Genomic DNA, 26,981 nt, shown 5'->3' with positions numbered 1-26,981 from the left:
CTTTCCTAAATAGTTGACTCACACGGAGAGTTATGCGTGGAAAGCATACCGTCCCCCAAAATCCTTGCCAAGAGCACCTTCTAGGTGGGAGTGTGCAGTTGCTGCACCCACAGAAGCTCGTGCTGGAAGTCTGCCTGCTGAGTGAGCTCAGCTCCCTCAGAGCACGCTGTCTCCATCAGCCCCTCTTCTCCTTCTCCAGCGCGTTGTTCACCAGCTCCTGGGGGGTTGAGGCGTACGTTTGTGTGAACGATGTTGTGTAACTTGGTTTATTTTCCCATCACTTTAATTCTTCCCAAATGAACCCCTGCTCAAAGCATGAACTGACTTCCCAAGTCACAGACATCATCTGTTCCACAAGCACACACGGTATTTCCAAGTGGACCCTTCTCCCAAAGCAAGAGGAGCCTGGTGGGTTATAGTCCACGGGACGGTGAAGAGTCAGACATGACTGAAGGGACTGAGCATGCGTGCACCAACGTAAATATGACCAACTGGGTCTTAATTAGCCCACGAAAGCTGATGGTAGTTTTCTGGGATAAACATAGAGGCCTTTCAACTGACAATATTTTGTATCATAAATGCCCTTCTTCTCCTCTTATAATAATCTCTGCATTCTAAAGGACAGAAAGTCCACATCAAAGTGAATTTCCTCAGAAACAAGATATAAATGGTTGCTTCAGGAAAAGTAAAAGCCAATAGCTGTTACAGAATAATTTTCTAGGGATATAGGTTTTATGATATCGCAGGATTAATTATAAGAGAAAGAATATTCATATTTTTTTCAAAATTATTTTAAAACCTGATATCGCAGGATTAATTATAAGAGAAAGAATATTCATATTTTTTTCAAAATTATTTTAAAACCTACCTGTAAGGGGAAAATAAACATGAAAACAAATATCTAAAATGCTCTAGGATTAAAAAAAAGAAACATTACCTGAGTAAGTTGGTGACCCATGCCTAACTGGTCATTTTCCACTCCCCAGCCCCTGACTCGTCTCCTACCACAGGCTTCTAATTTTTGTGTGCCATGGACCTTCAGCAGTTTGGCAAAGGCTGTGAGCTTTTCCTCGTAATAATGTTGTATGTGCATAAAATACAGGTGATTACAAAAGAAAAAAATTAAATTTGAAATGCTATTATTAAAATATTAAAGTTTCTGATAGAATTATACATATGCTTCTTTATCGATGAGTTAAAAAAAAAATTCCCACCAGTGGGTCTAATAACTACCATAATTTTGAAATAGTGATGAGGCAAAATCAACATGTAAGATGAAACACAACTGGTTCATCTACAACTATAGAATGGGGTATGAAAATATCTGCAATCTCTATGCGTGACCAAGTCATGAGTCCTGCTGATAGCATCATGGTTTTTAGTCCTGATGATACCATCATGGTTTTTGGCCATGATTCGTGACGAAGATATAATTTTTCCGATCCGCATTCACCCCTCCCTGGAATTCTACCTACAGACCCCCTGGGGGCTTGTATACCCTAAATAAAGACAGCCCATGTCCAGTGACTCTTTTCCGCTCCCACTTCTTTTCGGCCTGCAGAGACGCGGAGTAGGGTCGTTGTCAGACTGCACACAGGTGTGTGGGACCTTCAGGAGCAGTGAGGTCAACAGAGCCACACTCAGACCCAGCAGTGCAGCTGTCCCCTCGGAGACGCTGTCAGCCCAGTGCTTCTCCAGCCAAGGAATCTGTCTCTGGCAGGGCCACCCGGAGCCACTTCACAGCAGCGTGTGTCTGTTGCTCCCATGATGTCACTCTCCAAGATCAGGAAGTGTCCCCAGCTAGCCTGTATGCCATTTAAACCATCTGTGCTCATTCTGTACTTTCTGTTCATTTGCTTCCTCCAGGGGAGGGCACTCCTGTATCTCAGCCAGACTTTGTGCCCAAGATTCAGACCCACAGTTCCATGGGGGTGTCCAAGACGGGGTTTGTCTTCTCCTCAAAATCAGGTTTTCCTCCTCACTCTCCTGACTTTTCCCCTGCTGACTTGTTAAGAGCATCACCAGTAAGTGTGGATGGAGACCTCAGATTTCTCAGGCCCCCACCCCCTTCCCAAACTCTACCTGCAAGGCCAAGAGTTACCAAGTGAGGGAGCTAGTGCTTTCACGCCATCCCTCCAGGCTGCCTCATTTCTGCCAGCGAGCTCACAGCCTAACCTGAGTCATCATTACTCCTGACCCTATTTCTCAGAGACGTCTCTGACCCTACTCAGAGATGTCCTAACACGCGTGGCTGCTGACTTGATCTTCCCAGAGGGCACCTCTGATGAGATGAGCTTCCTGTTCAGAAACATTCAGTGGCCTCCTCTGTCTGCTGAACTAAAGACAGACCCTGAAGTGCTACCCGTCATGGCCCCAGACTCCCAATTCAAGCCACCTGTCCCGTCCATGCTGCAGTTAAACTCAGTAACTTCTTCTTCCATGAAACAGGGAGCAGATACTTTATCTCATCCATTTTCTGGATCGCTGCCTCTCTCCTACTATACCCTGCTTCTGGAATGTGTTTCTCCAGAAACTTCTCTTGTCAAAGCCCCACCTTTCCTTCAAAGACCAGCTCCAGCAACACCCACTTTTGGAGACTTTCTTGATGTGCTTCCACAACTCCCAACTGAACAGAACACTCTACCCCCGCCACTTCCTTTTAGGCTCTGTGATATTTTTCCTAGCGTGTATCTGTCACCACCTTCATGATGACTACTGTGTGTGTTCACTTTACTCACCACACTGTTCCTTAAGGATAGGGTCTACTTTGGTTTATTCTCATCTCTCATTTATGCTTGGCACGGTGTCTTTCACAGAGGGTACTCAGTACGTGTTTTCAATGGAGTTGAGATGATTCCTATGTTAAAAAAAAAAATGAAGTTGCAGGAATGATCTGCTTTACACTTTTCATGAACCACCAAAGAATAAGCTAGCTAGAAGGAGTTCACTAACTCTACCCTGTTGGTTAATTAGTGAGTTTTGGTGATGCCTGCACCTGGCCTTCACCCATACAGTTGAATGGCCTAGACTGTCCCTTTCCCCAGCCACACAACCATCGTGCAGACCAACCCTCCTGGGCCTTCAGGGCTCGTTTCACTCCTTACCTGCTCCAAGAAGTCTTCCAAAATCCCAGATCTGACTTCGTGGCTGTGCCACCTGTGCAGTCTCATGGAGCCCAGAACCTGGAAGGGTGCCCGTGTCATGCTCCACTGTCATTGCCTTGAAATTCTTCATAATCTTTTAACAAAGGGCCCCCACATGTTCACTTTGCACCAACTCCACAAACTAAGTAACCAGTCCCGTGTGATTCCTCCTCTCCCGTATGTTCCTGTCATCCCCTGCATCTTCCCTATCTTTGCAATCATCACTCAGAATTTTCATTTACTTTTTACATCTGTTTGCTTTTCTGTATGCCTCAACAGATCATAAACTCTGCAAAGGCAAGAAAAGAAAGTCTTGTTTGTTGTTATATCCCTGTGACTCAGCCTAGTATTGTATGCTTAATCAGTATTTGCTGATTGGACAAGTGGATGAATGATTGAGGGAAGGAAGGAATTTGGGAATTAATAATGTATTTGTTCATCCATAGCCTCTTGGGCAGCCAGAGCAGTGGAGGTCTTTGGTTTTCTGTCCTCAGCTGGGCTCCCATAGAAATAACAGATTTCCAGTACAGAAGCTACTCTTGTTAGAAAGAAGGGTAAGATCGGCTCAAGAGAGAAAATGGGCAAAGTATTGACATGAAAGAAAAAGATTACGCAGCACCCAGCTGTTCATGAAGGAGGCACTAACAAAAGGGCATGATGTAGTCCTGTTTTGAAAATACACATGGAGGTCATGAAGCCACTGTTGAGATGCTCTTGGAGGAGACGGTGTCTTAGTGACTGAGTCATTCCCTGCTTGCTTCTCTGCATGTTTTCTGCTCACCCTGGACTCAGGAGGCATCTATAGATAGCAGTCACTTGCCAGAGGGAAACATCTGTAACTGTCTGTATTTGATTCCATATCATTCTCCCAGCTACTTTAGTGATCCCTGAGTTTCACTTTCACTCATGAAGGAAGAGTACTTCGAGGTGTAGGTATGCTGGAATTTGACTTCTAGTTTGCAATTCCCAGTCTGTTAGGGCCAATTTAAAGTATAATTGAAAGAATCCTGAATCACGAAGTACATGAGTCAAAAGTATGATGAGTTAATAACCATTAACTCAGACACCAAGTTTTCTCCCTAGCAGTGTCCTTCCCTGAAGTCCTTCTTGAAGCCTTCTGCTATTCAGAATGGTAACGACTTCCCTCTCAGCAGGAAGAGAGAGAGAAGTACCCCCACTAACTCCAAGAGTCTTGTGAAACCATCACTGCTATTCTCCCTGCTCCTCAGCAACACTGCCCAGTGACTGTAGGACAGACAGTGCTTGAACCCTCTTCCTCCTAAATGGCCTGGGATGAGTCACAGAGTGTTCCTAATTGTCAGTTTTCATGTCTACAGAATAGGAACAGTGAGATTTCTACTCCATAAATTTGAGAGGATAACGTGGAAAGTGCATGTGAAAGGGACTTAGCACAGTGTCTTGCTTATAGGAAACCCTCTGTGAGTAATTATCGGCAGACCCACTTCGCTTCTGCACCAAAATGGATGTATAGAAATAAGGAATGCATGGTATCAATCAGGACTCAGCAAATTTTCCTCTAAAGGATAGAGAGTAAATATTCCAGCCTCATGCTTAGAACACAAATCTCAGTTTTGCAGTTTTGATGAATGCAACCATAGGCAATACACAAGTGAATGAGTGTGGCTGTGTGCCAATAAAACTTTATTTACAAAAACAGGCATTAGGGGCCAGATTAGTACCTTGGCCATAAGTCACCAATCCCTGGCTTTGAACTCTTGGGAGCCCCCAGTCAAATGTCATAGAAAGACATGCAGACTTGTCAGGGGAAGTCAAGAAGGGGCAAATGTTAGATCCACGCCATGCTAAAGAACAGAGAGCTGATGTTTTAAAGGAGATTGTTGAGTAAGAGATGAAATTGTACAAGTCAGTTCTCTAGAATACAAAGAAATATTCCAGATTGCTATTATGTAGCAGTGTTTTTTGTTATCATTGCCTCAAAAGTAGAAGGCAATACTTGGAAGCAGTTTTAATTTTGTTTCTCCACCACAATAAATTACAAGGAGAATCAGCATCCTTGCAGTCTCTTATAATATGGTTAAAAGTTACAGGTCAGACAGTGTTTTCTGAAAACCACAATTTGGCAATATAGCTATGTATAATCAAATTATTGTCAAAGTGAAAAAATATGACTTAGAGCAAATAGCTCAGCTATTGGGATTTTTTTTTTTTTAATTTCAGGATAAGTAAATTTTCAACGTTAAAACCAAGCCTGCCCATTCTATTAAACGTTTACTTTGGAAACTTGGTTTCCCGCCCCCGGGTCCCAGAGGTTCAGTATTTCTAGGAATAAAAATGCCTGCAAATTGACTGGTAGTCATGTTCCCTGTCACTACAGTGCAAATGAAGCTGGGCAGGGGAACATTTCTGTAAGGGTTTGACCGGAAAGGAATGGAAAGCATGTGGGTAGCAGAAGTCACTTTCTGTTCTTATTATTAAAATAAAGAAATGACAAATGAGAATCTGGGAGCAATGTTGGACTCTAAAAAGGAGCCAATGGCTTAGTAACCACTCAGAATGCTTGACGGTTCACCAAAGCTGCCAAACGGGAGGGTGAGTCTGCTCCTTTGACAGCAGAGTGGCTACAGTTTGTGCTCCACACAGGAAAGCAAAACACACTTCTGGGCCTTTCAGGACGCCTGCTCGTGAGAGCTCTTTGTAGGAAATTTACAGATTCCTAGCTGAGGACATTTAAGCATAGCACACAACACGCACACACACACACACACACCCTCCGCATCAATAAAGTTATGAAGGAGCCCCATGTGCATTGGGCATCACATTGTGTTTTGATATTTAAAATGGCTAGCCACTTTTAGAGCTTTTACAATTTGATCAATGTCAATTCAAATGGATCTTGTGCTTTATCCATTAGAAATACCAAATTAAGTCTGTCATTCTAAGGCCAGCTTCTCATCAGATTTCTCTTATTTTGTTGTTTTACAGTTTTCTCCTCGTCTTTGGTTGCTTGATTTTGTCAGTGTTTTCCACCATCCCTGAGCACACCAAATTGGCCTCAAGTTGCCTCTTGATTCTGGTAAGTGAAACATAAAAACAAATTTGTACATAAAGTTTACTTAATATGTGGACTGTCTATAATATTTATGCAATGCATTTTGTCCCACAACAAGTTCTCTCTAGAAAAAAACAAGAGTTTCTGTGTAGCAAAAAAGTCTCAAAGGTCGCTGAAATGTGTGCCCACTCTTTTAATCTTTAGTCAGTCCTCTAGAATACATGGAAATATTCCAGACTGCTATTATGTAGCAGTATCTTATGTGATTGTTGCCTCCTTAGTAGAAGGCAATACGTGGAAGCAGTTTTAATTATGTTTCTCCACCACAATAAATTACAAGGAGAATCAGCATCCATGCAGTCTTTCATAATATTGTTAAAAGTTATAGCTTAGACAGTGTTTCCCAATAACCACAATTTGTCAATATAGCTACTTATAATTGGCCAAGACCTGTGAGAATATAGCACCTCGTAAGAAAACAGAAGGCATCATGTTCTTTTCAACCAACAGACTGTATTATGAATTTTGCTGCTAATGCAGTTACCTGGTGAGAAATCCCACAGTTTGCTCTGTTTCCATTATGCTGTCAATCCTCAACCAGAGAGAATTGCTCAATTCATTTTAAAATGGAAAAATACCGCAAGATATTTTAGTCTGAATTATTCTGGGCCTTTTCAGCTCTTAGCCATTCTATTACAACTGAACTATGCTGCTGTATACTTAAATCACAGCTGACTGAAAGTTTGGTTCATTTACATCCTTTGTGACCTACTCACCATGTCCCAGAGTATCAGACTTGACAGTCTCAGAACTGTCTAAATGAGCTATAAATTGGAACAACTTACTTTTCCATAAAATTTGGTGGACTAGAGAGGAAAAGAGAGAAAGAGGGGAGTGGAGTAAGATGACTGTGTGCCCTAATAAACAGAAATTGGTTAAGCACAGCAATGAGCATTTTATCAAGGAGAGTACTCTTACCGTGAAGGCAGGGAGTGAAAGGTGTCAGCTCATATAACCCGGAGAGCTGCTCTTTTCCTTGCTCTGTCAGAGACTGGTTTGTGCGTGGAGTTACCAAGACTTCATTCAGACTCCATCCTACATGAAGGAGAAGTCACTTTGGAACCTGAAACGAATCTTTTCCAATTAGTTTTCCATAATTTCCATAATTTTCCATAAAAATTATACTCATCAATATATTGCTAACATCAAGTTTGCTATTTCAAAGCCCAGGCAGACAGCAAATAGACTAAAGAGCCCACTGGGCTTTGTTCCATTTCCAGGGGTTCCACTGGGGTAGAAAGTGGGCTTTTAGCCTCATACACTAAATGGTCTGAGCAATTCAGTCTTTGCTAAAGAGTTTCTAAATAGTTCAAAGAAACCTATGTTATTAAAAAGTCAAAAGCTGGTTAACATGATTTTTTTTTAAATAAATTTATTTATTTTAGTTGGGGGCTAATTACTTTACAATATTGTAATAGTTTTTGCCATACATTGACATGAATCAGCCATGGGTTTACATGTGTTCCCCTTCCTGGACCCCCCTCCCACCTCCCACCCCATCCCATCCCTCTGGGTCATCCCATTGTCCCAGCCCTGAGCATTTGTCTCATGCATCGAACATGATTTTTAAAATTTCCTAAGCAGTAGACAACTAACCAGAGTTCAGTAACTAAAGTGTATGTGAGTATATAAAAATGTAGATGTTTTACACCTCTCATTGTTTTTTGCCAGTTTTATTGAGATATATTGATATACATTGTATAAGTTGAAATGTATAGTGTGATGATTTTATATACATGTATATTGCAAAATGACTACCACAGTAAACTTAGTTAACACTTCATCACTTCACATGGTTACCATTGTGTGTGTATGTGTGTTATGAGAACTCTTCAGATCTCCCCCTTTATCAACATTCAAATATACAGTACAGCATGTTACCTATAGTCACCATGCTGTGCATTAGACCCTCAGAACCCACTGATCTCAGGGAGCTCATGTCCTTTGAGCATCTTCGTCCATTTCCCCCACCTGCACAGTCACCAGGCTACTCTGTGTCTCTGAGTTCAGGGAGGTTTGATCTTTAGATCCCATGTGTGAGTGAGATCATGCCATATTCTCTGTCTCACTTATTTCACTTAGCATAAGAACAATCCATGCCATCACAAATGGCAAGATTTGTTTTTATGGCTGAAGATTATTCCAGTTTGCATGTGTGTGTGTCATAGATAGTTTCTGTGTCTTGGCTGTTGTGAATAGTGCTGCAATGAATATGGGGGTGCAGAGGTCTCTTTGAGCTCTTAATTCCATTTCCTTCGGATAAATACTCAGGAGTAGGATTGCTGGATCATATGGTAATTCTATTTTTGGTTTTTTAAGGAAATGTCACAGTTTTTCACAGTGGCTACACCAATTTTACATTCCCACCAACCAACTGTGTAGGAGGGTTCCCTTTTCTCCATATTCTCCTCAACACTTATCCCTCGATTTTTAATGCGGCCATTCTCACAGGGGTGAGGTGAAATCTTATTGTAATTTTGATTTGCATTTCCCTGATGGTTAGTGATGTTGAGGGCCTTTTTGTGTACCCGTTGGCCATTGGTAAGTCTCCTTTTATCCCTCAGTCTTTTTTTTCTTTAATTCCCTTGTTTTTAATCAAGTCTATTAAGATACAATTTACATAGAAAAATCATCACACATTTTAAGTGTCTAGTTTCATGAGTTTTGACAAACACCTGTTGTTTGTCACGTGTATTAGTTTCTTAGGGCTGTATAACAAAGTATGTCATATATATGAAATTGTATATATCATTATGTTGAGTAAAAGAATGAGGTCTTATACAGAGTCTTACGTTTGGCTTCTTATACTCAACATGATAGTTTTGATATTCATTTCCATATTTTTTAATTGAAGTATAGTTGATTTACAATGTTGTATTAGTTCTGGAGTACAGCAAAATGATTCCAATATATATTTTTCCTATATTCTCTTCTATTGTGGTTTATTATAGGATATTGAATATAGTTCCCTGTGCTATGCAACAAGTAGGACCTTGTTGTTTATTTTGTATGTAGTAGTTTGTATCTGCTGATCCCAAACTCCTAGTCTATCCCGCTCCCCACTCCCCGTCTCCTTTGATAGCCATGTTTGTTTTCTATGTCTGTGAGTCTGTTTCTGTTTTGTAAATAAGTTCATTTATATCATATTTTAGATTACATATCTAAGCAATATCATATGATATTTATCCTTCTCTTTCTGACTTACTTCACTTACTATGATAATCTCTGAATGCATCTATTTTGCTGCAAATGACATTACTTCCTTCTCTTTTATGGTTAAGTACTGAACCACATCTTCTTTATTCATTCATGTGTTAATGGACACCTAGGTTGCTTCCATATCCTGGCCATTGTAAATAGTGCTGCCATGAACATGGAGGCACATGTATCATTTTGAATTACATTTTTCTCCAGATATATGCCCAGGAGTGAGATTGCTGAATCATATGGTAGTTCTAGTTTTAGTTTTTTAAGGAGCCTCCATGCTGTTTTCCATAACGGCTGCACCAGTTTACATTCCCACCAAGAGTGCAGGAGTATCCTTCAGTCTCCAATGCCTTTCGCTCTAACAGAGTTGAAACCAGTCCTTTTATGTACATGTGGCCTTTGTATTAAGCAGTGTAGTACATGCTGCAGATGGATAGTCTCTGAAAGCTGTTGCTACTTGGCTTTCCATAGGTCTCCTCTTTTTGTGCTCTAGTGATAAATTGTCAAGGTATACCTAAATAGAAGTATAATCTTAAAACCTACCTGAAAATAATTGGACTGTGTTGCAGGCCTAAGGTTTTACCGATGTTATTCTTTTCATCAGTGTTTTCTCCAAAGACTATGCTTTATTTGAACAAAAATATCAAGTACGACCTTTGTTTTTTTTATTTTTATTTAGTAATAATTGGAAAAGCATGCATATAATAATTCTTTTCACAGTTAGTTAACACAGTATATTATAAAAGTTCAGTCAGTTGTAGAATACTGCAAAAAGGCAAGAGAAATCTTAATTACTTGGAGAATATTGCATTTACTCTTATTGCATGTGTTTTTAAAACAGTTAATCTGATTTCAAAGTCTTTTTACCCTCTGAATATCTAATCAAACAGAATTCATAGAACACAATTCTGACTGGCAATGTTTTTAGTTCCCAAAATGATGCATGTCTGAAGAATTGCTATCTAAATTGTATTAGGAATTGCTTTTAAATGTTTGCAAAATTTTACAATAAAGTCACTTTTTTTATATTTTTGGTGAGAAATACAACACCAAAGGAGTAAATTTAGAGGACATATATAAACCACACATCACAACTATATTTTTTCCATAACTCTGTCTCATTTTTTTTAACATTTCAGTAGATATACCCACATTCCAAATAAATCTATTTCTGGCAAGTAAAAGACACCCGCACTTCTGATAGGGAACACCTTTAGGCAAACTGGTCCCTAGACAAGCATCCCATGGCCCTTCTTGACCCTCACACTTTCCCCCCATTTCCTTGAGAGCACCAGCAAGTTAGAGACAGGCCACAGCCTCCTCATCTCCTGGGGTTCCCTCGGAGTACTCCACTCTGTCCCCCACCCCAAGGGGAGAATCTGCATGTAGACCTGTAACTTACTGGCCTTGGTTACAAGCCAAATGGTGACCACGGAGCCCAGAACGAAGAGTGTGACGTAGACTCTGGAGTCCGGACTCCAAATTCCACTTCTAACACTCTTTAGCTGAGTAATTTTAGGGAACCACTTCTCTGTGCCTTAGTTTTCTTGTCTGTTAAAAGCATGTAATAACATCACCTGGTTCATAAAGCCGTTGTGAGGATTAAATCCCAATGCTAAGCTCAGTGCAAAGAAGGCACCAAAAATGATGGTCACTGGCTCTTCCACACGCAGTGGGGCCTGATGGCAGCCAATGAACCAGGAATATTTGAAAAGGGCTGCATTTGGGAACATATCATACTTTCCTAGTAGGAAAAAAAAGTTTCTTTGCAAGAGTTTTCTCACCACAAACACTGGACATTACAGCAGCTCTTTACACAGACTTGTCCCTCCAAGCAGAAGTGACTCTGGTGGCCACTTAAGGCCTGGCCCATGTGCACAATAACCACCTGTGTTTGGTGGTGAAGGAAGCAGGTTTTGACGGCTATGGTTCCCCAGTGAATGTGCCTGATGATCATGCTCATGGCTGTTAAAGCTCTCCCTTCATCGTCGATGGGCAAGTGGAGCAGTGGTGAGGGGCAGCGAGGATCTGGGGGGCAGGCTTACTCGGCCCACACCCAGGACAGAACCTATCAGCTCAAGAGGACAGAGCAAAGCACCAAGGACAACAAAAATCTGGTGTTGCTTTCCTGTGTTCTGTAAATTTTTCAGAACTGAAATGGAACTGGCATTTTTTTTAAGTAACTTTCACATATCAAGCTCACTGATTTCTTATTAAAGCAAAAGACATTTTTGAAAACTTGCAATATGAGCATCATTCCTCCCATTTTACCGCACTAAGTATAAGGCAGAGCCCAGGCTGCGCTCCAGACCCGGCTGCCACCTCACGTTCTCTTCCTCTCAGTTGAGACCAACAGGTCAGCCTGGTGAGTCTGCCATCGCTCGGGGTAGCTCTGCCATCCAAGTCTTCCCTGTGGTTCCATATATGCCAAGAGTGAGTCCTGAAACCCTTTTATTTAGGTTAAGTTCATTTCTTTTCTCTTAAAGAGCCTATTTAAAAAGTTGTCACAAACAGGAGTATCCCTTCACACCACTAGCAGTGCTTTGTATCAGGAATTACAAATCTGATTTTATAAACAATCAACAGCTTCCATCTGGGGTGCCAACAGTCCTGGCTCCTTTGTGCAGATGACCTGCTGGTGAATGGAGCTCTCCTATTTTCAGTTAAACTAGTGTGGAAAGTTTTGTTCCAGTTTGTATGTTTCGGCATCTATATCCCACCTTCTTAATAGCAATGCTGCTTGGAGCCCGTTTCCTCTCTATTGGATAAGCTCTTGTCTTTCACATTAATTTTAAAGTATTCATTTTGGCCTTTAAATGTAAACTCTTCAACGTGTTAATGATTTGTACATATTTCAGGTGACATCTTCCCCTAATGATCTCTCCTCTTAATGAAAACGATGTATATCGTTTGCAAAATTTTCATTGAAGGTTGTCACTTCTAAGATGGCTGACCCATAAGCAGTAAAAAGAACGTCGTTATTAGTTTTAGCAAGAAGAGAATGTCTCAGTGCATTTGCTCCTCTGCCCTCCTGCTGGAGAAGAAAATGGCACCCCACTCCAGTATTCTTGCTTGGAAAATTCCGTGGACAGAGGAACCTAGTAGGCTACAGTCCATGGGGTCGCAAAGAGTCAGACACCACTGAGCAACTTCACTTTCACTTTCCCCCTGCTGTGTGGGGAGGACTCCCAACCACAATGGATTGTGCTGAGCGTCTGGACAAGACTCAAACACGTGGTCAGAGATCCAGGCTTCCCCAAACATCTGGCTGTTTGGCACCTTCTGGATAGAACACATGCATATTTGCTGGTTGTGCTCCGCGTCGCAAAGCAAACATGGGTTTGCTGTTTCTGTGCACAATGAATCAGTTCCTGAAATGTGTACAAATCCAATTTAGGCATATCTAATTATATCTTCAATGCACTAGTGGAGCTTACTATTTCAAGAAAATCTGTAGTGAATCTTTTTGTAAAGTGAAGAGTCCCCTTGAAAAGCTAATAGCTATGTAATTAACCTGTGTTACATGTTTGTTTTCTTCCTCTAATATGGGTACATGTGGGTTGTTTTTTTTTAATCACTGGAAACTACCCATTATATAACACTGTACTGAAGAATTAGACATGTTGCTACCATTTCCCTTCTAGCCTACTGGCAGAGGGAAAGTCAGCCCCAGAAACATTTACCAGTCCTTCCAAAGTAGAAAGGCTTGCACATAAAATTACGTAGATTTGATGTACAAGATGACATTACATCTTTACATTTAAAGGCTGGCATGAACACTGTAAAACAGGATAACAATGTCAAGACAAGGATCCATTCGAGAGTCTTCAGTCTTCTGTGGATAGAAGATGTGAAGTGATCAGAAGTGAGGAATGAACGATGCTCCTTTCTGTTTATCACATCCCTGTCATGTACCGCAGAAAGCAAGCAGAAGATCCAAAGGAACATTGAAAACTGCAATTATTTTCCTTTGCTTGTCTTTCATCAAGGCAAACTCAAATAAACTTTAAAATGATTCATGGAGACTAATGACTCTCATCAATCTGCTGATGACTGAAAAGAAAAAGCTGGAGCAGTTTACACCTACACTGAATCTTCACCGAGGATAATAACAGAGTAGGCGAGGCACTCTGTGAAACGTACTTGAGATTCAGAGGGAAGAGTTGTTCAAGTTGAAGATAATGGAATTATGCCCAATCAAGACCATGTCTCCACCCACAGTTAAGGCAGCCAAGACCTTCCACGCTCCCAGTGTGAGATATGAACACGGGGATCTTCACCAGGGTGTCCAGTGTGTGTCACAGACCTGCTCCACGCAGCTCCGTGTCTTGACATGATGCACAGCCCTGAGCCAGGCTACTCCGAGGCCAGTGGCTATGTCCGCTAATCACAGAAGCTTATTCAGCAGGAGGCAGGGTGGGGAACAAGGTGGTGTGGGAAGCGCTAGAGGGTGGCTAGAAAATAGCAGAGTCCAGGAGGGATGGCAACTTTCCTCGCAGTGGTCCCAGGCTTAAATAATTTCCATTGTTTGAGACCTGCTCGGACACCTCCTGCAGAGAATGAATGGGCTCTTCCCTCTGACCTCCAGCAGCACCTAAGTCTGAAGGTGTGTCTCCATCCTTCTCCATGGATGCCAGAGTGTTTTCACAGCTCCCAGCATGGATGAGGCTTTGAGGGGGAAGATCAGGGTACAGCAGTGAGCAAAGCAGCAAAATCTCTGTCCTCGTGGAAGACACAGAGTAGACAAGTTAACAAATCAAGTGTTAAAAATAACAGTAGGAAAAAAAGGAATAGATAATCACACAGTGTTTCATACAGGTCTGCCAAGAAGGGTAGCCTCATAACAGAGGCTGCTGTGAGATGAGGCAGCCAGCCCTGCAGTGATTAGAGGAAAGAGCTTTCCAGGTGGATGGAGCGAGAGGGTAAAAACCCTGGCAGGACCTCACCTGCTGAGCCTCAGGAGAGTAAGAGGACCAGGCCAGCTGAGGGAGAGAGCGATGTGGGCTGGGGAAACTGAGGCATCATGGGCACTGTGGATTTCTTGAGCACAGGCTCCAGTGCCAACTCAGCAGCAACGCCTAGTAAAGCGGGATCTGGTGGCAAATTATCAAATCTTCTTTGATGAAAGAAGACAGCTGATGGTTTAACTGCACAAGATTAATGTTGAAACGTCCACTCTGTCATGGATATGGCACCAAAATTAACCTCTGATGAAGCGCCTGACTTAGAAGAACTGGATGGAGCAGGGGAGTCACAAAGGGGCAGCCTTCTGGGAGCCGTTGGCATCGTTCGTGGAAAACCTAATAGAAAATAACAGAAAACCTAATGGACTGCAAGGCAGAAGCGAGATCTGATAAGCCCAGGGTGGCCTTATCAGGGCTTATCAGGGGGTGGACTGGAACCAAGGACATGGCCCCGAGATGAATAAAAATTGCAAATCCTGTGTGGTTGGACAGAGCCCTGTAGACCTTTGTAGGAGAACCGAGACCCTCTGCCACTGGCAGGGTACACCCCATTTCAGATGCTCCCTGCCTGTCTAGACTCTTCCTCTGCCCTTGGTTTCCTCACTGCCTCTCTGGTTTAGACCCACATCTTCCTTTGACCCGGGTACCCCAGTTCTGGATGTTCTAGTTGGTCTCCGATCCTGTATATTTCCACGGATTTTCTCCTGGATCCTGCCTCTCTCCTGTCTTCATTGTTCTAGGTCTGGTGCCTTAATTCACTGCCGTTTTAATTCAGATAAATGTGAAGTGCTTCCTACCTTCCAGCCCAGTGACTGGAGTCCCAGACATGAGTTAGACACCGCCCTGCTCTAGTAGCAGACCCATTAGCATATTCCTGTCTACAGCCTCTGACTGACAGAGGGAAAATGAAAAGCCTTGAGATCATGGGTCTATAAAGAGTAAATGATGAAACTAGGAGATGAAAGAAAAATGGGTTAATTTGGCATTTTTTAATACCCATTTAAGATATTTGGTCACCTGATGCAAAGAACTGACTCATTTGAAAAGACCTTGATGCTGGGAAAGACTGAAGGCAGGAGGAGAAGGGGATGACAGAGGATGAGATGGTTGGATGGCATCACCAACTCAATGGACATGAGTTTGGGTAAACTCCGGGAGTTGGTGATGGACAGGGAGGCCTGGCGTGTTGCAGTCCATGGGGTCTCAAAGAATCAGACACGACTGAGTGACTGAACTGAACTGAAGATATATGGAATGAGAGAATAAACCTATCTCAAGTCATTGATTTCTCATGAAAGTCACAGATAAGATTACCAAAAGCTACTTTCAATGTAGGTCTACTGATTGCCCTTATATGGGGAATTTGGGGTTGGAACTATATAAACCCAAAGCCGGAAGCAATGAGGTGGCCCCTGTTCCCATGCAACCTACATCCCACTCAGATACTGAAGACTGAGTTGGAATATGGGGGTTTTCTTTCCCCTACAGGCCTACCTCAGGGGTCACACTTAAGGTAAAAAGACATATCAATGCTTTTTGCAAAGTAGAGAAAAAATTTCCAAGCTGTAAATGGCCGTTTGACAAACAGCATTACAGGCTGGATTCCAGGAGAAGGCTGCAGGCCTGACTTCCTCTGGGGCTGGAAACTATAATGAATCCACAGATCATAATGGAAAATGGAAAACAGAAGTGAGACTTGCAGGTGTCACAAGCCCTCCAGCTGTGGCTCACCGGAGGCTGCAGGCGATTTGTGCTGAAAAGAGAAGCCTGGAAGCCCTCCTCCCAGGAGCTGATGCAACCGGAGCTGTTGAGGAGCTGAAGCACCTCAACAAAGATGCCTTTGGGTGGGGCCCAGACTGAGAGGAGCACCAGCCCTGGGTGGTCAGGCAGGAGGGAGGACTCACTTTGGGCCCCACTCCCCACCCATGCCTCTCCTGAACTTTATTTTCTTAAATCAGGTGGAATCAAGTACTTATCAACATCAAATGCAGCCTTCAAAGTAAAGAACAGGGACTTGCCTGGTAACTCAGTCAGTGGTAAAGAATCCTCCTTGTAATGCAGTGGATATGAGTTCAATCCCTGATCTGTGAAGATCCCACATGCTGCAGAGCAACTACACCCATACACCACTGCTTCTGAGCCCACTCTAGAGCCCGCGGGCTGCAACAACTGAGCTTGCACGCTGCAACTACTGAACCCCTTGCGCCTAGAGCTTGTGCTCAGCAACAAGAGAAGCCACCACCGGACAACACCGTGCACCAGATGGAGAGTATCCCCCACTCTGCACAACTAGAGAAAGTCTGTGCTCAGCAAGGAAGACCCAGTGCAACCAAAAAGAAAGAAAGAAAAATTAAAATTAAAAAAAAAGCAAAGGAACAATCCCAGCCTGATCCAAGGGCATCTTGCACACTGTGGATGGGAGATGGGGAGCCTCCTGCCTCTTTGGTCTCTTAGAGATCATGGTGGTCATAACTGGGGAACATGTGACTTGATTACACATCTGTGAGTATGGGGGCAGGGTGGGGGGTTCCTGTCACACTTGGTCAACCTATCTGGGTCTCTCTGGCAAGCTCCTTCCAGGTCACTTTCTGACTTTGGCCTGGGGTCCCCTGCAGTGGATAACTGTGTCCTCAGCGTCACTGTAGCCAGGCAGGGATGGGCATGCCCCCCACTTAGGCAGGCGATGTGTGAGCAGGTTGAGAGGCTTGTCTGTTTGTAGAGCCCAGGAAAATAGCTCTAGACTGGAGTCAGAAACAGGAAACATCCAGCCGGGCTGTTCAGAGGACAAATGATTCCTTAAGGCCCCTCTGCATCCTGAAGGACATCTTGACCTTAAGCTGCTCATCTATCCATTCATTTATTCACCCATTGAATATTCACTCAACACCTCCGGGGAATGCTATGAGCTGGAAGCACTATCCCTGTCACACTCCAGCTGTACACTTGACACTTATGGCCCCCCCTGTCTGTCGAAGTTCCTTAAACCCATTTTTCTACTTAAATCAGGTGGAGAGTTTTGAGTATTATGCACATGCAGTTCTGTTTCTTCACAGTTCCTGATTCAAATTGCCTCATATGTGATGATCAACTGGAGAAGGTCATGGTAACTCATGACTTGGGTTGGCAACCCATGTCCAAGGAGAACCCATGTCCAGAGGAGCCTGGAGGGCTATGGTCCATAGGGTCACAGAGACTCGGACACAGCTGAAGCGACTTAGCACGTGATGATCAATTGGGTCACTGTAACATGGAAGTTCAAGATGAGTTTTCTGAAATAGCAGCAGCTGAACATAGGGAAGATCCCCTCGAGTAGGAAATGGCACCCACCCCACTTCAGTATTCTTGCCTGGGAAATTCCATGGACAGAGGAATCTGGTGGACTACAGTCAATGGGGTCACAGAGTTGGACACCACTGAGCACGCACCCACACGCTCATGCATGAGTGTAAAGCACATTATCTGGGCTGAATGCAGCAAGCCTGGAGGGGTGCCTTGGAAGCATCCATAGCACAATTCTCCCCAGTCTGTGCAACCACACAAAACTGATCCATCTTTAGCACCACATTTTGTGCAAAGCCTGCACCTCTCTAACTTTGCCTTGTGATGCAGGACCCTTGTCTCCAAATCCAGCAGCCCCCACCCTCCTGACAAACTCCCATCAGGCTCTCTGCACACTGATGTGAGTGAGAGCCAGGACTGCTGCAGCATCTCCCTGTTAGAACTCGACATCTCTTTTTAACCATACTGGTATCTTATTGGGATTGTTGTTTATGTTAAATCTCTGTTGAGAAAGTTCCATAAGCTCAGAGTGGTTTTCCCTAGCTCTAATTTTTTTTAATAAATTTATTTTTTATTGGAGGATAATTGCTTTACAGAATTTGACTGTTTTCTGTCTTGAGAAAGAAGAATGGAGCTGGAGGAATCAAGCTTCGTGACTTCAGGTTATACTACAAAGCTACAGTCATCAAGAGAGTATGGTACTGGCACAAAAACAGAAATATAGACCAATGGAACAAGACAGAAAGCCTTAGCTCTCTATTTTTATCATAAGCCCTGATCTTTTTATGGAGCAAGTTTACCTAAAACCTGGCTTTTCATCAATGCATTTCTTTTTAATTGATGTATAGGTGATTTACAATGTTGCATTAGTTTCAGTTCAGTTCAGTTCAGTTCAGTTGCTCAGCTGTGTCCGACTCTCTGTGACCCCATGGACTGCTGCACACCAGGCCTCCCTGTCCATCACCAACTCCCAGAGTTTACTGAAGCTCATATTCATTGTGTCAGTAATGCCATACAACCATCTCATCCTCTGTCATCCCCTTCTCCTCCCACCTTCAATTTTTCCCAGCATCAGGGTCTTTTCCAGTGAGTTGGTTCTTCACATCAGGTGGCCAAAGTATTGGAGTTTCAGTTCAGCATAAGTCCTTCCAGTGAATATTCAGGATTGATATCCTTTGGGATTGACTGATTGGATCTCCTTGCAGTCCAAGTTTCTCTCAAGAGTCTTCTCTAACACCACAGTTCAAAAGCATCAGTTCTTCAGCACTCAGTTTTCTTTATAGTCCAACTCTCACATCCATACATGACTATTGGAAAAACCATAGCTTTGAACAGATGAACCTTTGTTGGTAAAGTAATGCATTAGTTTCAAGTGTACAGCAAGATGTTTCACAATTCAGTTATGTTATATATATACATATATATGTGTGTGTGTGTGTGTGTATATATATATACACACACACACATATATTTCTCTTTTCATTATTTTTGTTATAGGATGTTGAATATAATTCCCTGTGTTATACAATAGGTCCTTGTTGTTCATCTGTTTTACATACAGTAGTGCATATATGTTAATCCCAAATTCCCAATTTATCCCTCCTCCTGTTTTCCCCTTTATAACCATAAGTAAGTTTGTTTTCTGTCTGTGAGTCAGTTTCTGTTTTGTAAATAAGTTCATCTGTATCACTTTTTAGATTCCACATATAAGTGATATCATATAAGTAAGTCTTTTTCTTTCTAACTTACTTCACATGGTATCATAATCCCAAGGTCCATCCAAGTTACTGCAAGTGATATTATTTCATTCTTTTTCATGGCTGAGTAGTATTTCATTGTATATATGCACCACATCTTCTTTATCCATTCCTCTGTCAATGGACATTTAGGTTGATTCCATGTCTTGGCTATCGTCAATAGTGATGCTTTGAACATAAGGGTGCATGTATATTTTCAAACTAGAGTTTTCTCCACGTTTGTGCCCAGAAGTGGGATTGCTGGATTGTTAGTTCTGTTTTTAGTTTTTTTAAGGAACCTTCATACTGTTCTCCATTGTGACTGCACCAATTTATATTCCCAACAACAGTGTAGGAGAGTTTCTTTTTCTCCACACCATATCCAGCATTTCATCAATGCATTTACTGCACTGTTGGTGTAAGTAGATGAGACTTTATCCATTTGCCAGTCCAGAAGTACCTGCTGCATTCTTCTTGATAATATGGTCTTTTTAAGTGAAAGGCATCAGTGTGTCCTTAAGTCATAAGGATGACATGGGAGGTGTCATTCTTAGGTCACATAAACCAGAGGGATAAAAATCTGTGGCAAATGATAGTTTATTCTTCATCCAAAGTTTCTTATTCTCCCTTTTCTTAAGCTATATTAAATCTTTAAGCTTTACAAACCTGTTCATGAAAGTTTCACAATTTTTTTTAATTAGTCAAAATTTTAATAAAGGAAACTTGAATGCAGTTTAGATAGAAAAATAATATTTCTGCAGTAGAAACAAATTTTAAGACTGTTAAAATAGAAAAAATTGAGAATATTTTCTTTAAAATATAAGACAATTTGATTTAATAACAATAAACCTTATTTTTCACATTAACTCTATGGATATTGACACTTTCTCAGTACGTAATATCTATAACATTTATATTGTTGTATCTTTTTCTGCTTTTAACATAAAGTAAAATTCCAAATAATTTTTATACTTAGAAGATGCAGTTCTTAACCTTGCCACACATGACCTTCTTCCCACGTCTCTCTGGTCCTTCCTGTTTCTCTAGGCTTATTTCTACATGGACTACGCTTAAAGGTGCCCACACAAGCGGCATTGTGTGTATGCATACTTGTGTGCATGTGTGTAAACACGCACACACACTCACAGTCACACTTTACACTTCAGCAATAGCAAACCATTCATGCTTTCCAGGAACACTGTCTCTGTATTTTCATAAGTGGATTTTTTCTACTTGAAAGCCCAGTTTATACAACATCCCTGTTCTACCACCACCATAGTAATTCTTACTCATGTGTTAAGTCTCACACCCACTCCCGGGAAGTTTTCCCTGACCTGCCCTCCCCAGGAATTGTTACATTTCCTCCCTCTGTGTTCTGGGATCCAGAACAGCTCCCAGAGGATAGGCTATAGCAGTGGATGGTCAATAACAGTATTCAGTGTATCCAGTATGGTCATCGATTTCCAAACATTTCATTTCTGCTAGACAGAAAACTATCTAAGAATTGGTACCTTATGTTAGTAGTCTCTGTATTTCCTAGTTTGTACCACAGTGCCTAACAAGTAACAAGTGCTCAAAAAACATGTGAATAGACTAAGTGTCCCGCTGCCCTGCCCAAAGAAGTTGGTTACATACTCCACATGCAGCCTATTTTGTCAGCTCTATAGCATTATCATGATTTTCTTTTTTTTTTTTTTTTTTGCTTATTTGTAACTGTGGTTTCTGTCTCAGAATGCAGGCTCCTTAGAATGGGTCTTGCCCTATTCATCACTCCCACCCTGATGTCTGGAACAAAGAGGTGCTCAATGACTGAGAGAAAAAAGGTGCAAAGTAAAACTATCAACTGTGCAAAACAAATGACTAGATTCAGATCAGTTCAGTTCAGTCGCTCAATCGTGTCCGACTCTTTGCAACCCCATGTCTGAGTCTTTGCGACCCCATGACTGCAGCACACCAGGCCTCCCTGTCCATCACCAACTCCCGGAGTTTTCTCAAACTCATGTCCGTTGAGTCAGTGATGCCATCCAACCATCTCATCCTCTGTTGTCCCCTTCTCCTCCTGCCTTCAATCTTTCCCAGCATCAGAGTCTTTTCAAATGAGTCAGTTCTTCGCATGAGGTGGCCAAAGTATTGGAGTTTCAGCATTAACGTCAGTCCTTCCAATGAACACTCAGGACTGATCTCCTTTAGGATGGACTGGTTGGATCTCTTTGCAGTCCAAGGGACTCTCAAGAGTCTTCTCCAGATATTAGTGTATAAATTCAGTGCCTCCATGAAGACATTAAAATAACCTGGCTCTAATTAACCTTTTAATTTTAGCAGTATAAAATTCCAAAAACAATTTTTCATCCTTTGGAAGATCTGTAAAGGCAAGTATAATTAAGTTGTGTTGGGCACAAGTTTCAAGATCTAAACTAAAATGATTATTTGTTAACTTTTGCCTCTTTTTTTCCCCCACTCATCCTCATCTTCTGCTGAGCTTCAGTTACCCTTCTGAATCTGGGGTCATCAAATATTTATGTTATTAAAACAGATACTCTTGCCTAATATCAAAGCAAGATGATCACCAACATTAAAGAATAATCATATAACATGAGTCTGTAACCAACATTAAAAATGAATAGGGTTATGTACTAAGAGAGAATTACTGCCATGACCCAGTCAGTTAGTCAACACTAACATATTTTAATTATAAATTCATCTACTAGTGACTTACTCCTTCACTAATGATCTTTAGAAGCAAAAGCAATAGGGACTAATGCCTCTAAACAGCTTCCTATGATAGTGTTTTAGATCAACTGCACCTAATCAAAATAAGATGTTTCCATCACTCTCTCCTAGGCCTCATACAAAGCATTATTTATATTTCACTTTTGACAATTATTTTTAAAACCATGCATTAAAAAAGCATTTCTTTAGTATTATGTTCTAGGCTTTACACCCTAGCTTCCTCCCTAATCTCATTTGGATTATTCTGTTTTCTCCCATTTTAAACCTAAAGTAAAATTTCGAATAATATTCTGAATTAAAAGACCAAGTGTTTGTCTGGAGAGAGAAAGAATCAAAAGTGAGTAAGAGAACAAAAGGTAGAATTAGAGATGATGTGATCCATAAATATGGTGACATAATTCAGTTCAGTCGCTCAGTCGTGTCCGACTCTTTTCAACCTCATGAATCGCAGCACACCAGGCCTCCCTGTCCATCACCAACTCCCAGAGTTTACCCAAACCCATGTCCATCGAGTCAGTGATGCCATACAACCATCTCATCCTCTGTCATCCCCTTCTCCTCCTGCCCCCAATCTCACCCAGCATTAGGGTCTTTTCCAATGAGTCAACTCTTCGCATGAGGTGGCCAAAGTATTGGAGTTTCAGCTTCAACATCAGTCCTTCCAATGAACACCCAAGACTAATCTCCTTTAGGATGGACTGGTTGGATCTCCTTGCAGTCCAAGGGACTCTCAAGAGTCTTCTCCAACACCACAGTTCAAAAGCATCAATTCTTCAGTGCTCAGCTTTATTCACCGTCCAACTCTCACATCCATACGTGACCACTGGAAAAACCATAGCCTCGACTAGACATAATAGAAATGTGTAAAGGAACCACTGGTTACAACAGAGGACATGACTGGTTCTCCCCTGCAAGATGAGGAAGGCTCCAGAGGTGGGGACCTTTAAGTGGGCTCTAAAGTCACAAAGATCTGAATCAATCTGCCTAAATTGTTGGGGTTCAGGTAGACATACAGAGCTCAGGGAAGGGCTAGAACCAGACAGAGAAGAACCTGGTTTTCTAAACTAAAGTCATTTGGAACTTATGCTGTAAGTGATGAAAACTATAAGAGGTCTTTAAGCAGCACAATGACCTCATCAAATTTGTTATTGGGAAAAATAACTCTGCCTACACCTTGGAGGGTCACTGGAATAGGGACGGAACAGAGGGGGACATAGCTGCGTGTAAAGGAGTGACCATAAGGTGAAAATGTTACTGAAGAGTTTAGGGATAAAACAGTACTATTGTCCCCATCTCTCAAAGAAATGTTGAGTGCTCCAGATGTTAATGAAAGCATATGGCTTATTGATATGTGACTTAAATGTTGAAATCTTTAAGCACTGAGGAGCTCAGCAGTACTGAGCTGTACAGAGGAGGTAGTGGGTGACACCTGGCATGCAGGCTGCTTCTAGGATCTTAGCATCCTCAGGCTGCAGCATGTTCACACAAGTTGAGTGTCCTTATTTGCTTTGGTGATTTTTTTTTCTATCTAATGGAAAGAGATCCCACTTAAATAATGATTTTGTTCATCTGAAATGTCAGTCATAAAAAGTGGCTAGTCACCACAGTTGTTAGAAATTTCCACCTTATAATTAAAAAAAAATTGTTGGTCATCAGTAGAAACATAAAAATGACTTCTGGCTCTTGTTAGGATCAAACCATATTGAAATTTTGTTTCATGCCTCTGTATTTCTGGATATTATGAAATCAAGAGAGAGTAATCCCTCATTTCAGATGGATTTTTCTTGGAGATTTTCCCAAGCAATTAATTTTTCTCTTTGGCTTTCCTCATCTTGCCTCCTGAAAATCCCAAAGTTTCATTTTTTAATTCCTAGCTATCATTTAATGACAAAAAGCTTACACATATTCAGGTAAGGTAAAACTTTAAACAATTTTTTAAATTATTTTCCTTTGAAATTGTATTGATGATGCAGATGTTGATGCCAGTGATTAAACTCTTGTATTGATATTTGCTGCTCAGTATGTGACCAAGACTTGATGTCAGAGGCTTAGGCATGAGGCAGAACCTTGCAGTCAACAGGGATGAGGGCAAGCCCCTGCATACCACCACACCCCCCTAGTTGATCCTACAACAAAAGAAGGGTCCATGCACCCCACAGAGGGGAGTAAAATTGCATAGTTTTAGAATGAGTTACAAGTGATCACCAACATAATCATATACGTTTATAAAGATATAGTTGTACATAAACCTCACAGTAACCACAAACCAATAATCTATAACTGATACACATACCAAAAATTGAGAGAGAAAGGAATTGAAACATAACACTTAGGATAGTCATTAAATCACAAAGAAAGAGAGCAAACATGAAAAAAAGAAAAAACAAGAACTACAAAAATAACTGAAAAACCATGAACAAATGGAACTAAATATATAGTCATCAATAACTACTTTAAATGTAAATAGAGTAATGCTATACAATCAAAGTGGCTAAATGGATGCAAAACAAGACCCATATATATGCTGCCTTCAAGAGACTCACATCAGTTCTAAAGACACACAGACTGAAAGTGAAGAGGATGGGAAAATGTACTTCATGCCAATGGAAATGGAAATAATACCTGGGTACCAATACTCATATAAGACAAAATAGGCTTTAAAACAAAGACTAACAAGAGGAAAGAAGGACATTATGTAATGACAAAGGGATCAATACAACAAGAAGCTATAATAATTATAAATATATATGCACTCAAGAAAGGAGCAACTAATTACATAAAGCAAATACTAACAAACATAAAGGGAGAAATTGAGAGTAATAACAGCAGGGGGACATTAATACTCCATTTACATTAATGGACAGATCATCCAGACAGAAAATTAATAGGGAAATATTGGCCTTTAATGACACATAAGGTAACACAGACTTAATAGATATATATGTAGAACATTTGACCAAAAGCACTAGAATACACATTATTTTCAAGTGTATATGAAACATTCTCCAAGATAGATCACATGCTAGACCGCAAAAACTGTCTGAATAAATTTAAGAAAACTGAAATCATATCAAGCATCTTTTTGACAACAATGACACAAAAATAGAAATCAACTACAAGGAAAAAAAACTTCAAAAGTTCAAACATAGAGGCTAAACAATATGCTAGTGAACAACTAATGTGTCATTGAAAAAGATCAAGGAAAAAATCAAAAAATACCTGGAGACAAAGGAAAATGATAATGCAAAGAATCAAAATCTATGGGATTCAGCAAAAGCAGTTTAAGAGGGAATTTTCTACAAGCCTAGCTCATGAAACAAAGATTAATGTATCTCAACCTGGCAAAGGCCATATATAGCCCTCAGTTCAGTTCAGTTTGGTCACTCAGTCATGTCTGACTCTTTGCGACCCCATGGACTGCAGCACACCAGGCTTCCCTGTCCATTAACAACTCCCAGAGCCTACTCAAACTCATGTCCATCGCATCAGTGATGCCATCCTACCATCTCATCCTCTGTCGTCCCCTTCTCCTCCTGCCTTCAATCTTTCCCAGCATCAGGGTCTTTTCCAATGAGTCAGCTCTTCACATCAGGTGGCCAAAGTATTGGAGTTTCAGCTTCAGCATCAGTCCTTCCATTGAATACTCAGGACTGCTTTCCTTTAGGATTGACTGGCTGGATCTCCTTGCAGTCCAGGGGACTCTCAAGAGTCTCCTCTAACACATCAAACCCACAGGTTTTACCATTTCCTCTAATATCAGGGACAAGACAAAGAAGCCCACTCTCACCACTTTTATTCAGCATGGTATTGGCAGTCCAAATCATACTAACCTGGCAAGAAAAAGAAATAATAAGAATGCAAATGAGAAGGAAAAAGTAAAACTGTCACTTTTTAGAGGTGTCGTGATACTATAATTAGACTATTCATAATTAGACTATTCTAAGGAGGCCATCAAACAAAAAAACTGTTAAAACTAAGCAATGAGTTCAGTCAAGTTGCACGATACATGTTAAGGTACAGATATCTGTTGCATTTCTATACATCAACAATGAACTCTACACAATACTCTAACAATGAGCAAGCTCTGAGAGTTGGTGATGGACGGGGAAGCCTGGTGTGCTGCAGTCCATGGGGTTGCAAAGAGATGGACATGACTGAGTGACTGAACTGACTGAACAATGAACTATCAGAAAGAGAAATTAAGAAAACAATCCCATTTACAATAGCATCAAAAATAATAAAGTACTTATGAATAAATCTAACCAAGGAGATAAAAGACCTATACTAGGAAAACTATAAGATATTGATGAAAGAAATTTCAGATGACAGAAACAAATTGAATGATATACCTTGCTTATGGATTGGAAGAATTAATATTGTTAAAAAGCCTGGACTACACAAGTTTTTCAGTTTCAGTTCAGCCGCTCAGTCATGTCCGACTCACAAAGCAATCTATAAATTCAGTAAAATCTCTATCAAAATTCCGATTAGCATGTTTCACAGAACTACTAATTTGTGTGAAGACACAAAGGCCCTAACTAACCAAAACAATTTTGAGAAAGAAAAACAAAGCTAGAAGTATCATGTTCCCTCATTTCAAACTATACCTCAAAGCTACAGTAATCAAACAGTATGGTCCTAGCACAAAATCAGACACACAGATCAGCAGAACAGAATAGAGAGCCAAGAATTGAAGTCACAATTATATGGTCAGTTAATCTACCCAAAAAAGGCAAGAATAAGCAATGGGAATAAGACAGTCTTCAATAAATGGTTCTGGAAAAATTAGACAGCTACATGCACAAGAATCACAACTACTTTCTCACACCAT

The 26,981-nt window shown here is 41.2% G+C and overlaps 1 protein-coding gene across 5 annotated transcripts in view; it reads left to right on the top strand.

Moving 5' to 3' along the window:
• KCNQ5 (potassium voltage-gated channel subfamily Q member 5) overlaps positions 1–26,981 on the top strand; it is a 600,369-nt gene that overhangs the window by 383,966 nt on the left and 189,422 nt on the right. For all 5 annotated transcript variants that reach the window (XM_081530759.1, XM_081530757.1, XM_081530760.1 and 2 more), the window contains exon 2: positions 6,108–6,198. In XM_081530759.1, coding sequence (XP_081386885.1) covers positions 6,108–6,198 — 91 coding nt within the window. The remainder of the gene's footprint in view (positions 1–6,107; positions 6,199–26,981) is intronic.

The sequence above is a fragment of the Giraffa tippelskirchi genome, chromosome 9 (assembly GCF_054371585.1).
Source record: "Giraffa tippelskirchi isolate mGirTip1 chromosome 9, T2T-mGirTip1v1.2.pri, whole genome shotgun sequence".
Taxonomy (NCBI): Eukaryota; Metazoa; Chordata; class Mammalia; order Artiodactyla; family Giraffidae; genus Giraffa; species Giraffa tippelskirchi.
This window is presented reverse-complemented; position numbering and strand designations above follow the sequence as displayed.